The 13,722-nt window shown below is 40.3% G+C and overlaps 1 protein-coding gene across 1 annotated transcript in view; it reads left to right on the top strand.

The window, feature by feature from the left end:
- The window catches only part of LOC124605544 (ubiquitin carboxyl-terminal hydrolase 5), a 164,658-nt gene that overhangs the window by 8,721 nt on the left and 142,215 nt on the right, over nucleotides 1-13,722 (top strand). The window contains exon 2 of the mRNA XM_047137302.1: nucleotides 6,879-7,004. Coding sequence (XP_046993258.1) covers nucleotides 6,879-7,004 — 126 coding nt within the window. The remainder of the gene's footprint in view (nucleotides 1-6,878; nucleotides 7,005-13,722) is intronic.

Here is a 13,722-nt window from a genome sequence, read left to right as displayed (position 1 = left end):
GTGACTCGTCCACCTCCACAACAACCCCATGCCCCCCCAACTTACCCCTGTACTTAATAAATTCCGAACACACTTCACGACAAAAGGAATACCAATCTAAAACACTCCTCTCACTCACACCAGTCTCATGCGCGCAAAAACTCTGTGGGGATCTATAACAATCTCACGCATGCCCAACCTAGACTTCTCGAACCAGGTACCGCGCCATATGGAACGCCATATGTCATCTTTGCGACAGCGCCACATATAACCATCCCTGGTCCGAGAGGCCGGAACTTTAACCAATTTCATTGGTTCACGGCACACACCGCACTTCACCACCTCGGCAATTAAGCCAAAAAGCTGTAGGAACTTAATCAGCTCTAAAGCTGTGTCCCCCATCATAGCCCTCAACCGAGAACTATTGATCTTGTCTTTCATATCCATTCCTGAACAAAAAACCACAAGCGATTACACTTAGTAACAAAGCCACCCAACGTACAGCAATCATCACTACACTAACCTTCACACAAAACCGTTAACTCACTGATACAAATTCCGCTTCAAAAATACGCAAGAAGCACTCACCACTGAGCAACAGCAAACTGAGCCCAATACACCAAACAAACGAAAACCCTGAACATACCACCAGAGGGCACAACAAACCACAACACGACGACATCTACAAACACGCCACACTCACAAACAAAACTCCGTGCCGTAATGACGTCACACACCACAACACCCTTACGTCACGGGTCAAAGCCGACACGTGAGATCGAACGCTTCTGTCGGCCCTTTGGATCTTTCCCATATCTTTCAAACGGTTAGAAATTGTTTGTTGTGCAACGTTTAGCATTGCTGCCATTTGCTTCTGACTCAAAGTATCATTATCATCCAATATTGCTTGCAATTTGGCGTCTTCGAACTTTTTTGGTGGTCTTCCACGTTCTTCATTTCTTACATCAAAATCGTTATTTCTGAACTGTTGAAACTATCTTTTGCATGTTGCTTCTGATAGAGCATGATCACCATATGCCTCGACAAGCATTCAACGCGACTCTGCAGCACCTTTTTTTCAAATGAAAACAAAAAATTAATGCTTTCCGCAAATCATCACTTTCTGGTACAAAATTCGACTTTGTTAACACGATGAAAACATATGATGATGTTTCTTCCATGACTTGATGTATACTAAATATCTTTGACAGATGTCATACCAACCAAACAAAAAAAAATTAAGGCTCGTTCACAACAAATGATCCCTATCGACACATTTGCGTCTTAAAGCTCATTTCATACCGGTACACCTGGTATATCCTCCCTACTTCAACCATCATTAGTTACTTTGCTTCCCAAATAGCAAAACTCATCTACTGCTTTGTCATTTCCTAATCTGATTCCCTCAGCATCACCTGATTTAATTCGTCTACATTCCATTATCCTCATTTTGCTTTTGTTGATATCCATCTTATATCCTCTTTTCATGCCATACGATTCAACTGCTCTTCCAAGTCCCTCGCTGTCTGTGACAGAATTACAATGCATCAGAAACCTCAAAGTTTGTATTTCTTCTCCCTGGATTTTAATTCCTACTCCAAATTCTTCTTTTGTTTCCTTTGATTGCTAAATGAAATGAGCATGTGGCATTGTTGGTCAGAAGGCCACCTCCGGGGAAGTTCGGCCGCCGAGTGCAAGTCTCATTTCAGTTGACGCCACATTGGGTGACTTGTGTGCCAGTGATGAGGATGAGTTGATGATGAGGACAACTTAACACCCAGTCTACCAGCAGAGAAAATCTCCAACCTGGCTGGGAATCAAAGCCAGACCCGATACGTGGGATATACAGAGGGAATAATATCGGGGATATGCTTCAACCCTTTCTCACTCCCTTCTCAACCACTGCTTCACTTTCGTGCCCCTTGGCTCTTATAGCTGCCATCTGGATTCTGTACAAATTGCAAATATCCTTCCTTTCCCTGTATTTTATCCCTGCCACCTTCTGAATTTAAAAGAGAGTATTCCAGTCAACATAGACAAAAGCTTTCTTTAAGTCTACATATGCTATAAATATAGATTTGTCTTTCCTTAATCTCTCTTCTAAGGTAAGTTATAGAGTCAGTATTGCCTCTCGTCTTCCTACTTTCCTATGAAATCCAAACTGACCATCCCCAAGGTAGGCTTCTACCAGTTTTTCCAGTCATGTGTATAGAATTCGAGTTAATATTTTGCAACTGTGACTTCTAATGGAATGTTGTCTACACCCGGGGCCTTGTTTTGACTTTGGTCTTTTACCACTCTACAAAATTCTTCACGCAGTGTCATATCTTTGATCTCATCTTTATCTGCATTCTGTTTCATTTCCATAATATTGCCCTCAGTTACATCGCCCTTGTATTGACCCTCTGTATGCTCCTTCTACCTTTCTGCTTTCCCTTCTTTGCTTGGAACTGGTCTCCCATCTGAGCTCTTGATACTCATCCAGGTGGTCATTTCTCAAAGGTCTTTTTAATTTTCCTGTAGGTGACATCTAACTACACCTAGTGATATATGCTTCTACATCCCTGCATGTGTCCTCTGGCCATTTCTGTGTAGCCATTTTGCACTTCCTGTCACCCATTTTTGAGATGTTTGTATTCCATTTATCCTGTTTCATTTACTGCATTTTTGTATTTTCTCCTTTCATCAATTAAATTCAATATCTCGTGTTACCCGAGGATTTCTATTAGTCCTCGTCTTTTTACCTACTTGATCCTCTGTTATCTCCAGTATTTCATCTCTCAAAGATGCCCAGTCTTCTTCTACTGTATTCCTTTCCCTTTTCTTGTCAATCGTTCCCTAATGCTCCCTCTGAAACTCTCTACAACCTCTGGTTCCTTCAGTTTATCCAGGTCCCATCTCCTTAAATTGCTACCTTTTCGCAGTTTCTTCAGTTTTAATCTACAGTTCGCAACCAATAAACTGTGGTTAGAGTCCACATCTGCTGCTGCAAATGTCTTACAATTTAAAACCTGGTTCCTAAATCTCTGTCTTGCCATTATATAATCAATCTGAAACCTTCCGGTGTCTCCAGGTCTCTTCCACGTATACAGTCTTCTTTCTCGATTCTTCAACAAAATGTTAGTTATTATTAAGTTATGCCCTGTGCAAAATTCTACTAGGCAGCTTCCTCTTTCATTCCTTACCCTCAGTGCATATTCACCTACTACTTTTCCTTCTCTTCCTTTTCCTACTATTGACTTCCAGTCCCCCATGACTATTAAATTTTCATCTCCCTTTACTATCTGAATAATTTCTTTTACCTCATCATACATTTGTTCAATCTCTTCATCATCTGAGGAGCCAGTTGGTATGTAAAGTTGTACTATAGTTGTAGGTGTGGGCTTTGTGTCTATCTTGACTTCAAAAATGCGTTCACTATGCTGTTCATAGTAGTTTATTCACATTCCTATTTTTTTTATTCATTATTAAACCTACTCCTGCATTACCCCTATTTGATTTTGTATTTATAACCCTGTATTCACCTGACCAGAGGTCTTGTTCCTCCTGCCATCAAACTCCACTAATTCCCACTATATCTTTGATCTTTAACCTACTCCTTTTCCTTTTTAAATTTTCTAACGTACCTGCTCGATTACGAGATCTGACATTCCATGCTCTGTTCTGTAGAATGCCAGTTTTGTTTCTCCTAATAATGACGTCGTCCTCTGTAGTCTCCATATGGAGGTCCAAATGGGGGACTATTTTACCTCCGGAATATTTTACCCAAGAGAACGCCATGATAATTTACCCATACACTAAAGCTGCATGTCCTCAGAAAAAGTTACAGCTTTAGTTTCCCCTTGCTTTCAGCCATTCTCAGTACCAGCACAGCAATGCTGTTTTGGTTGTGTTACAAGGCCAGGTCAGTTAGTCATCAAGACTTTTGCCCCTGCAACTACTCAAAAGGTTGCTGCCACTATTCAGGATCCACATGTTTGCTTGGCCGGAAATAGTTTAAATTAAACTATTGAGTTATCTAAATGTTTTCTGATTTTTAATCACAACTGTACACAGTGTCCCATAAACAAAATTACTGCTGCAACAGACAAATCATGTGGCTGTAAATACTAAGTACTATCCGTGCAAAGCTGGACGGGTCACTATTTAAATCTATGCTGAAGTTTTTCAGGAAGTTATCGAATCATTTTAAATGTGCACACCAGTCAGGCAGAGAGACTATCATCCATGCTCTTTAACTGCACCTTCAAAAATATGATCCAAGAATGGGAAAATGCAGTACTAAAAGTTGGAAAAAATCAGAAAGTGAAACTGGGACCAACAAGGAGAGTCAAAATCAGCTGTATTTGTCAAGGCATAAATTTAGCTGGAATTCAGAGAAAACTTTTTGGAAAAATTGATGAGATGAGAGGCTTTGAAAAAATCTACATCAAAACCAAGTACATGCCAAACATTTTGGATGTTTTGAAATCAGTAGACACAACCTTTGAAATGATAAAAAATGTTCAAAAATTCTAAATTATTGGTGACAAAAATATAGAAAAAATGTTTTGTGAAGAAGATGCCCAAAAGAAAGAACTTTACAACCAAAATCAAGAACTCTGAATGTTTTCAGGAAAGCAAAAAATCAATTGCCAAATAATTTTCACTGAGGAACACAGCAAATAGAGGAAGTAGATGAAGAATATTGGGAAGAAAGAAAAAGGAACATCATCAGAAATAAGAAATCATAATTAATTGTATGTTTCCCATAAGTGTGACTTACGACAGAAGATTTGTACGTGTGTAACTCTAAATATGAGCTTTTTTGTACGAGGGCAGTTCAATAAGTAATGCAACACATTTTTTTTCTGAAAAAGGGGTTGTTTTATTCAGCATTGAAATACACCAGGTTATTCCCCAATCTTTTAGCTACACAACACTATTTTTCAACGTAATCTCCATTCAATGCTACGGCCTTACGCCACCTTGAAATGAGGGCCTGTATGCCTGCACGGTACCATTCCACTGGTCGATGTCGGAGCCAACGTCGTACTGCATCAATAACTTCTTCATCATCCGCGTAGTGCCTCCCACGGATTGCATCCTTCATTGGGCCAAACATATGGAAATCCGACGGTGCGAGATCGGGGCTGTAGGGTGCATGAGGAAGAACAGTCCACTGAAGTTTTGTGAGCTCCTCTCGGGTGCGAAGACTTGTGTGAGGTCTTGCGTTGTCATGAAGAAGGAGAAGTTCGTTCAGATTTTTGTGCGTACGAACACGCTGAAGTCGTTTCTTCAATTTCTGAACAGTAGCACAATACACTTCAGAGTTGATCATTTGACCATGGGGAAGGACATCGAACAGAATAACCCCTTCAGTGTCCCAGAAGACTGTAACCATGACTTTACCGGCTGAGGGTATGGCTTTAAACTTTTTCTTGGTAGGGGAGTGGGTGTGGCGCCACTCCATTGATTGCCGTTTTGTTTCAGGTTCGAAGTGATGAACCCATGTTTCATCGCCTGTAACAATCTTTGACAAGAAATTGTCACCCTCAGCCACATGACGAGCAAGCAATTCCGCACAGATGGTTCTCGTTTGCTCTTTATGGTGTTCGGTTAGACAACGAGGGACCCAGTGGGAACAAACCTTTGAATATCCCAACTGGTGAACAATTGTGACAGCACTACCAACAGAGATATCAAGTTGAGCACTGAGTTGTTTGATGATGATCCGTCGATCATCTCGAACGAGTGTGTTCGCACGCTCCGCCATTGCAAGAGTCACAGCTGTGCACGGCCGGCCCGCACGCGGGAGATCAGTCAGTCTTGCTTGACCTTGCGGCGATGATGACACACGCTTTGCCCAACGACTCACCGTGCTTTTGTCCACTGCCAGATCACCGTAGACATTCTGCAAGCACCTATGATTATCTGAGATGCCCTGGTTTTCCGCCAAAAGAAACTCGATCACTGCCCGTTGTTTGCAACGCACATCCGTTACAGACGCCATTTTAACAGCTCCGTACAGCGCTGCCACCAGTCGGAAGTCAATGAAACTATACGAGACGATGTGGGAATGTTTGAAAATATTCCACAAGAAATTTCAGGGTTTTTCAACCAAAATTGGCCGAGAAAAAAAATGTGTTGCATTACTTATTATTGAACTGCCCTTGTAACTGTTACTGTGAATAATTGATACAGAACCAGCAACATTAAAGAACTGAAGTTTTGCTAATTACAGTTCTATTTGAAAAGCATTTGTAATTTCTGTTTGTAATTATACTAGTCTCTACATTACTATGGAGAGGCAGAACTGTTCTTCTCCAAAACAATTCATGGCATTGTCATGGTCATGTAGATCTTCAAGGCATACTTTTGCTTCCACTTTAGGAATAGTGGTCAAGTCTCAACACAAGATGTCCCTATTAGAAACAACCACCATGAGACTCTCATTGGTTGCTGAGTACTGAAGAGGTGAAGTAGAGCTGTAAGTAGATATGTATGGTAGTTATGTGCATCGTGGCACGGGGGGGGGGGTGGGGGATGTGAACGTAATCATTGAATGTGATCTTAATGCAAAAATGCCCATTTAGTTCTTGACACTAACCTTTTATTTTACCTGTGGCTATTCATTCAGACTTAAAACGTGGCGTTGATCACACCACTTCAGAATTGCCAGTTATTTTATGTACTGCAGATGTGCATTCAGAGCCTGACCTTCCTACATAATGTATGCTTTTAAAGTGATGCGGGTGGAGCTTGTGGTGCATGTGTGAGTGTGCGCGAACGAGTGAGAGGGGGATAGTTGAGAGAGAAATTCATGGTTTTAGTAATAAGCAAAGCTGATGTGAAACTATCATTTTAGTTATAAAAATTTGTGTACATCACTGTAATATTTCTCCGAAAACCTATTCCAGGAGACTGAAACCGGGTTATATGTCTGCTTGAATACATTTTTGGGCCTAGGGGCAGATTTTGTCGAGCAGCATTATCGAAAAACAGGGAATGCTGTTTTCCTGCACCTTAAAAGACTGAAGAAGGAGGTAAGTTTGTTATCATGTAACAATTCTGTTGATATCACTTGAATTAATTTTCGATTTAAATATTTGTATTTGATGATAAAAGGATATTTACGTGTTCACATTAGAATAATTGGAATATAGTGAATGTCGTATGCTTTAATAAATTTGTTGCTGCCTTTAGCAACAAAAAAAAGAATAAAACACTTTGAGGGGTAGTCATAATGCTTTAACCAAATCCTTGCAAAAATAGTTTCATAATTATTTTTTATTTGCTTGTGGGTACAAGTGTTTGCAATTCCTGATATCCATTGAAATCCCTACATCACAGTATAGTGGCTTACCTTTAGAGGAGCCAAAATTAAATGACAAGTCCATTTATAAAATAGTGATTGGCTGTACCATTTTGTTTTGGCTCCTATAGTGATGGGCCACTGTACTGTTGTGCAGGGCTTACAGAGGGTATCAGGAGTTGCAGACGTGTACAGGCAAAGAAACAAAAAATGATTATGCAACTATATTTTTTGAAGGTTACTGTTACAGAAGGGAGGAGATGCAATTATGAAAAAAGTACATGAACTTGTGACCAAATTTGAAACGAGAATGCCATCTGGATGAAAAGCAGCAGTCATAGTACCAGTCCATAAAAAGGGCAATAATTATAGAGGCGTCTCCTTGATTAGCACAGCTTACAAAGTGTTCTCAGATATTATCCAGAAAAGATGGGAACCATTTTTAAAAGAGATAATAGATGAGAAGCAAGTGGAATTTATGAAAACTCAATCCACCACTGAACACACATTTGTGTAGAAAGAAGCAGTATCAATATATTGGGAGTACAACAAAACTATGGCAGTATTGTTTGTTGATTTTAAAAAGCGTATGATAGCACAAACTGAGAAAAATTGTGGGAGAAAATGCAGAAGTTTGGGATACCAAAGAGATTACAAATCTTGTAAAAGTTCCACTGGAAGGCTGAAAAGGGATAGTGAAAATGTTGGCGAATATTCCATGGCTTTTAACGAAAAAACATGAGTCAGGCAAATAGATTGAATATCACCATTCTTTTTCAGTGTAATGCTACAAGAGGCACTGGATGCTAAAAGTGAAGCAGAGGAGGGAATTGGCTTAGGAATAGAAATGAATGGGCCTTCGCAGATGATGTAGCACTAATTGCTGAAAGTATATATGACCTGAAAATACGGGCAAGAAAGCTGTTTCTAACGGCAAAGTAAATTGGATGAGAGGTAAACAAAGAGAAAACAAAATTCATGAGTGTAGAAAGAAATTACAAGACAAAAAGGTGGGAGATGTTACAGACCAATGATGATGTGATTGAAAAAATAGAAGAGTTTAAATATCTGGTGGTTGTAGCAAATAACAGAAATGATGAGAAACAAGAAATAAAAGTGGCATCCAGAGAATCGTATTCACTCGACAAATTGCTGTCATCCAAAATTTTGTCAAGAGGAACCCAGATAAGGATGTATAAAACTGTAATCAGACCAGTATTATTATATGGGGCGGAAATATGAAGATTAGATTAGTACACTGAGAGACATCTAAAGCTTTCCAAAATGAAAATCCTGTGGCAGGTATCTGGATCAATTTGTGAGGGAGGAAAATAGTGAAGAAGGAACAACAGATAGGTATATAATGAGCCACAAATTTTTGTGGGAGGCAATCAAGGAGGCTGGAAGGGTTGGGCACATATATGGAAGAGAGGAGGGATCAGAATTGAGAGAAGTATCAGTGAAGAAACCTGTAGAGCAAAGACCTTTAGGCAAACTGAAAATAATATGAAAAGATCTTATGGCCAAGGAGCTTCAGATATTTGGAGCAATGCAAGATAAGGGTGGTACAGTGTGGAGAAGGCTTCTTGATGAGGTCAGAAATTGACTTAGGTTTGTGGGGCCACGAGAGTAATAGTAAAATAGTTAAATCCGACTTCTCCCCAAATTAAAATGTTTTTCTTCTCCTTTTCAAGTTCAAATAAGAGTTGTACTATGTATTTTATATAAACTGTAACTCATTACAGTTTCCTAAATGCCTTTATGTGGAAAGTATGAGGGAGAAAGCAAAATTAGTTTTAAACATCGTAATGCTGGTAATCAGTCTTATTTAGCAAAAAATGCTGCTTTTGAAGTCTTTTATTTACAGTTAAGCACATGAATTTTTGTCATGATAGAAGCTCTGTTAACAGCAAAACATTTAGTGGGGGTTTTTACATAACATGCCTCTTCAGTTAACTAACTCTCAAATGGTCAGATATGAACTAAATTTCCTCTTCAGAAGTTCCATCATTGTCATGTTTGGGAGCGGTAGGAACATCACATGCATATTTAGATAAATCTCATGTCCACTTTGTTGCACACTATTTTTTTGCTGTTGTCGAATATGAAACATTATTGAGAAAGGAAATGCCCTTTTTGTATCTTTAATTCAAGAAGAAAATTATCTTGTTTTAAAACAGAACAAACACAAAAATAAAGAACACTAACTCTAGGATGATTAATATGATGAATAGGAACACACTTTTAAATACATATATACACTACAAGTTATTGTAATAGTGTATTGCAGGAAGTAATTTGTACCAAAATTATGAACTCCATGTTCTGTTCTATTCATGAATGTGTTGAAGGAAAAATGACTGTATACAGGGTGTTATAAAGAGGTACGGCCAAATTTTCAAGAAACATTCCTCACACACAAAGAAAGAAAATATGTTATGTGGAAATGTGTCCGGAAACGCTTACTTTCCATGTTAGAGCTCATTTTATTATTTCTCTTCAAATCACATTAATCATGGAATGGAAACACACAGCAACAGAACATACCAGCGTGACTTCAAACACTTTGTTACAGGAAATGTTCAAAATGTCCTCCATTAGCGAGGATACATGCATCCACCCTCCGTCGCATGGAATCCCTGATGCGCTGATGCAGCCCTGGAGAATGGCGCATTGTATCACAGCCGTCCACAATACGAGCACGAAGAGTCTCTACATTTGGTACCGGGGTTGCGTAGACAGAGCTTTCAAATGCCACCATAAATGAAAGTCAAGAGGGTTGAGGTCAGGAGAGCGTGGAGGCCATGGAATTGGTCCGCCTCTACCAATCCATCGGTCACCGATTCTGCTGTTGAGAAGCGTACGAACTCTTCGATTGAAATGTGCAGGAGCTCCATCTTGCATGAACCACATGTTGTGTCGTACTTGCAAAGGCACATGTTCTAGCAGCACAGGTAGAATTCCCGTATGAAATCAAGATAACGTGCTCCATTGAATCGAGGAAGTACAAGACATACTGACGAAACTAAAATGAGCTCTAACATGGAAATTAAGCGTTTCCGGACACATGTCCACATAACATCTTTTCTTTATTTGTGTGTGAGGAATATTTCCTGAAAGTTTGGCCGTACCTTTTTGTAACACCCTGTATATCTCCTGATGTTGCTTTTGTGGTCTTCACTTCTAAGATTAGTTTCTTGAAGCCCTCCATGCTAGTTTATCCTTTGCAGGCATCTTCATCTCTGAATAACTATTGTAACCTACCTCCATTTGAAACAGTTCACTGCATTCATATCTAGGTCTCCTTATACAATTTTTACTCCCCTCACTTCGCTCCATTACCAAACTGACAATTCCTTGATGCCTCAGGTTGTGTCCTGTCAACCAATCCTATCTTGTAATCCAGTTATGCCACAAATTTCTGATTTCTCCAATTCAGTTCATTGCCTCTTCATTAGCTATTCAATCTACCATCTCACCTTCAACATTTTCCTGTCACACTGTACTTCAAAAGCTTCTATTCTCTTCCTGTGTAAAAATCTTATTGTCCACATTTTTCTTCATATAAGGTTATGCTCCAGACAAGTACCTTCAGAAAATACTCGCTAACACTTATACTTCTATGGTGTGTTCCAGGAAGAATAGTTAACATTCAGAGATGTGACAGGAATGGCCATTCAGAGCAAAAAAGTCTAGTAAACATGGACTCTAAATGCGCTCATTAAGAGCTATGAGCACTTGCTCAGTAGAAGAGGTATTTCACAATAGCGAAGATGAGAAAGTGCTCGTAGCTCTTTTAAAGTCCATGTCAGACATTTTTGCTTTGCATCATAGTTCATGTCAGTCCCTGATTATTGACCATTCCTCCTGGGACACCCTATATTAGAGCTTAACAGATTCATCTTTTTCAGAAATGCTTTTCTTGTTACAGCCAGCATACATTTTATATCCTCTCTATATCGCCGTACAAGTAACAAAACTCATTTATTAATTTTAGTCTCTCATTCCTAATCAGATTGTCTCAGCATTGCCTGATTTGATTAGACTGCATTCCATTAGTCATGTTTTACTTTTGTTGATGTTCATTTTATAATTTTTTTTTTCAAGATTGTATCCATTCTGTTCAGTTGCTCTTCGAAGTCAACTGCACCTCTTACAGAATTACATATCATTGGCAAATGTCAAAGTTTTATTACTTCACCCTGAACTTGTAATTGTCTTTCCAAATTCCTTCTTGATATCCTTCACAGCTTGCTCAGTGTACAGATTGGAAAACATTGTGGATAAGCGGCAATCCTATCTCACTCGCTTCCCAACCACTGCTTCCCTTCCGTGTCCTTAGACTCGTGTAACTGCAGAGTGGTTTCCGTACAAGTTGTAAATAACCTTTTGTTACCAGTATTTTATCCCTGCTACATTCAGAATATCATAGAGATTAGCCCAGGCAACACTGTCAGAAGCTTTTTCTAAATCTGGAAATGCTGCGAACAATAATATGCCTGCCTTGTAAAATAAGTTGTAGGGTCAATATTACCTAGCATGTTCCTACACTTCTCTGGAACCCAAACTGATAGTTTTTAACAGTTTCTCCATCACCTGTCAGCACCTGCTTCTTTTGGAACTGGAATTATTACATTCTTCTTTAAGTCAGAGGGAATATTTTCTGTTTTATGTATCTTGCGTAACTGGTGGAATAGTTTTGTCATGGCTGCTTCTCCAAAGGATCCCGATAATTCTGAGGGAATGTTATCTACTTCAGGGGTTTTGTTTAGACTAAGTCCTTCAGGCTTCTGTCAAATTCTTCTCCCAGCTCTTAATTTGCTTTGTTTTACCTATCTATCATATTGCCTAGAAGCTCATTTTCCATCCACCCACTCCAGGGGGTTCACCACTCTTTGGCGAGTTTGTGCTTGGCTATCACAAGGTCCTAGCCTTTGCAGCACCTCTTCCCTTTTGATGCTGCTGCCGCCTCTCCCCCCCCCCCCCACCCCCCCACCCCCCCCCCCCCCCCCCCACCCCCGCCCCGCCGCTCCTCCTGTGGGGAATTTGTCTGGAATATTTTTGGGAATGTGTACTGAGGTTTTAATAGCCTGACACCAGGCAGCCCCTCATCTGTTTTTTCTTTCTTTCTTCGTTCTCCATCTTGTACAGTTACTCCAGTTTGGCATTTGAGGTTCCTCTGTTTCTTGTTCCTCCCTGTGCCCTCCTTGAGGCTGACTCATGCATTTGACACATAAAGGTGACAGGGTAATGCGTAATTCCCAGCCCTCGGTCGACAGGTGAGGTTCGCATGTACCCCCTGGCACAGGCCAGGCCCAGGGAGGGGTGACTACCTAAGCTGTGGCCTTTCCAAATTGCCAATTGGTTCCTCTGTCAGTAGTTTTGGAGGTGTAAATAGTCACCTGAGGGGGGTGAAACCCCTCCGAGGGGCCTCCCAGTTGGAAGGAGCGTGCCATTGGAGACTCTGGCAGTAATGGGGTATTTTTTCACGATGAGACACTCACCGTCATCTCAGCCTCTGTCTGCCATCATCTCAGTCTCTGTCTGCTAAACACAAACAGAATAAGACTAAAGATTCAAAGACTCTCCAGTCACACCACAGGGTGCTATCATGTACTAAAGACCATCAGTCCTTTGCTACTGTTAATTCATTTATTATTGAGAAAGATGTTGATGCAGTTGCTGGTCCTGTGAAATCTTGCTCTCATCTGTGCAATGGAACTTTGGTTTTGGAAACCAATAGTGATTTTCAAGCCCAGCGACTGTTTGCAGCTTCTCTCCTCCATGGCTATCCTGTTCATGTTGAGGCCCATCGAACAATTAATTCTTCACGTGGTGTTATTTACATTTGGCTGCTTGATGGTCTGACTGAGAAAGAACTCCAAAATTAGCTCACTGATCAGGCCATCACTGCAGTTCACCAGGTAATGAAAAAGGTTGATGCCATCTTAGTTCCTACGTGCACTCTTTTTCTCATGTTTGGTCAAGTAGTGCTTCCATTGAAGATCAAATTAGGCTTTGAAGTCGTCACAGTCCGACCATACATTCCAAACCTGATGCATTGCTGCCAGTGTCAACATTACAACCACACTCGAATGTCCTCTAAAAACACTACTAAATGTTTTACTTATGGTAGGGATTATCACAAAGGCAACTGCCTTGTAATGGAGACCATGTCACATCATCCCGGGAATGTCCCATGTATCTCAGTGAGCGGGCTATCCAAGAGATCTGGGTGAAGGACAAAGTACCTTAACCTGTCATTCGAAAGTTGTTGGCTAGTCAAAAGCCCTGTGTTTTATCATCTAGCACTTACCATACCTTTCTTGCTATGCCTCGCCCCACGGAGGACATGGCCTTGCAGACTTAAAACCTCAAATTCAGCACTGTGGTTATCAAATCACCCAGTATCACAGTACCATACCTGTCTCCTTGTCTTCCAGCAGTGC

Source organism: Schistocerca americana, chromosome 3, assembly GCF_021461395.2.
Source record: "Schistocerca americana isolate TAMUIC-IGC-003095 chromosome 3, iqSchAmer2.1, whole genome shotgun sequence".
Classification (NCBI taxonomy): Eukaryota; Metazoa; Arthropoda; class Insecta; order Orthoptera; family Acrididae; genus Schistocerca; species Schistocerca americana.
Note: the sequence above shows the minus strand (reverse complement) of the source record. Positions and strands in the feature narration are given on the sequence as shown.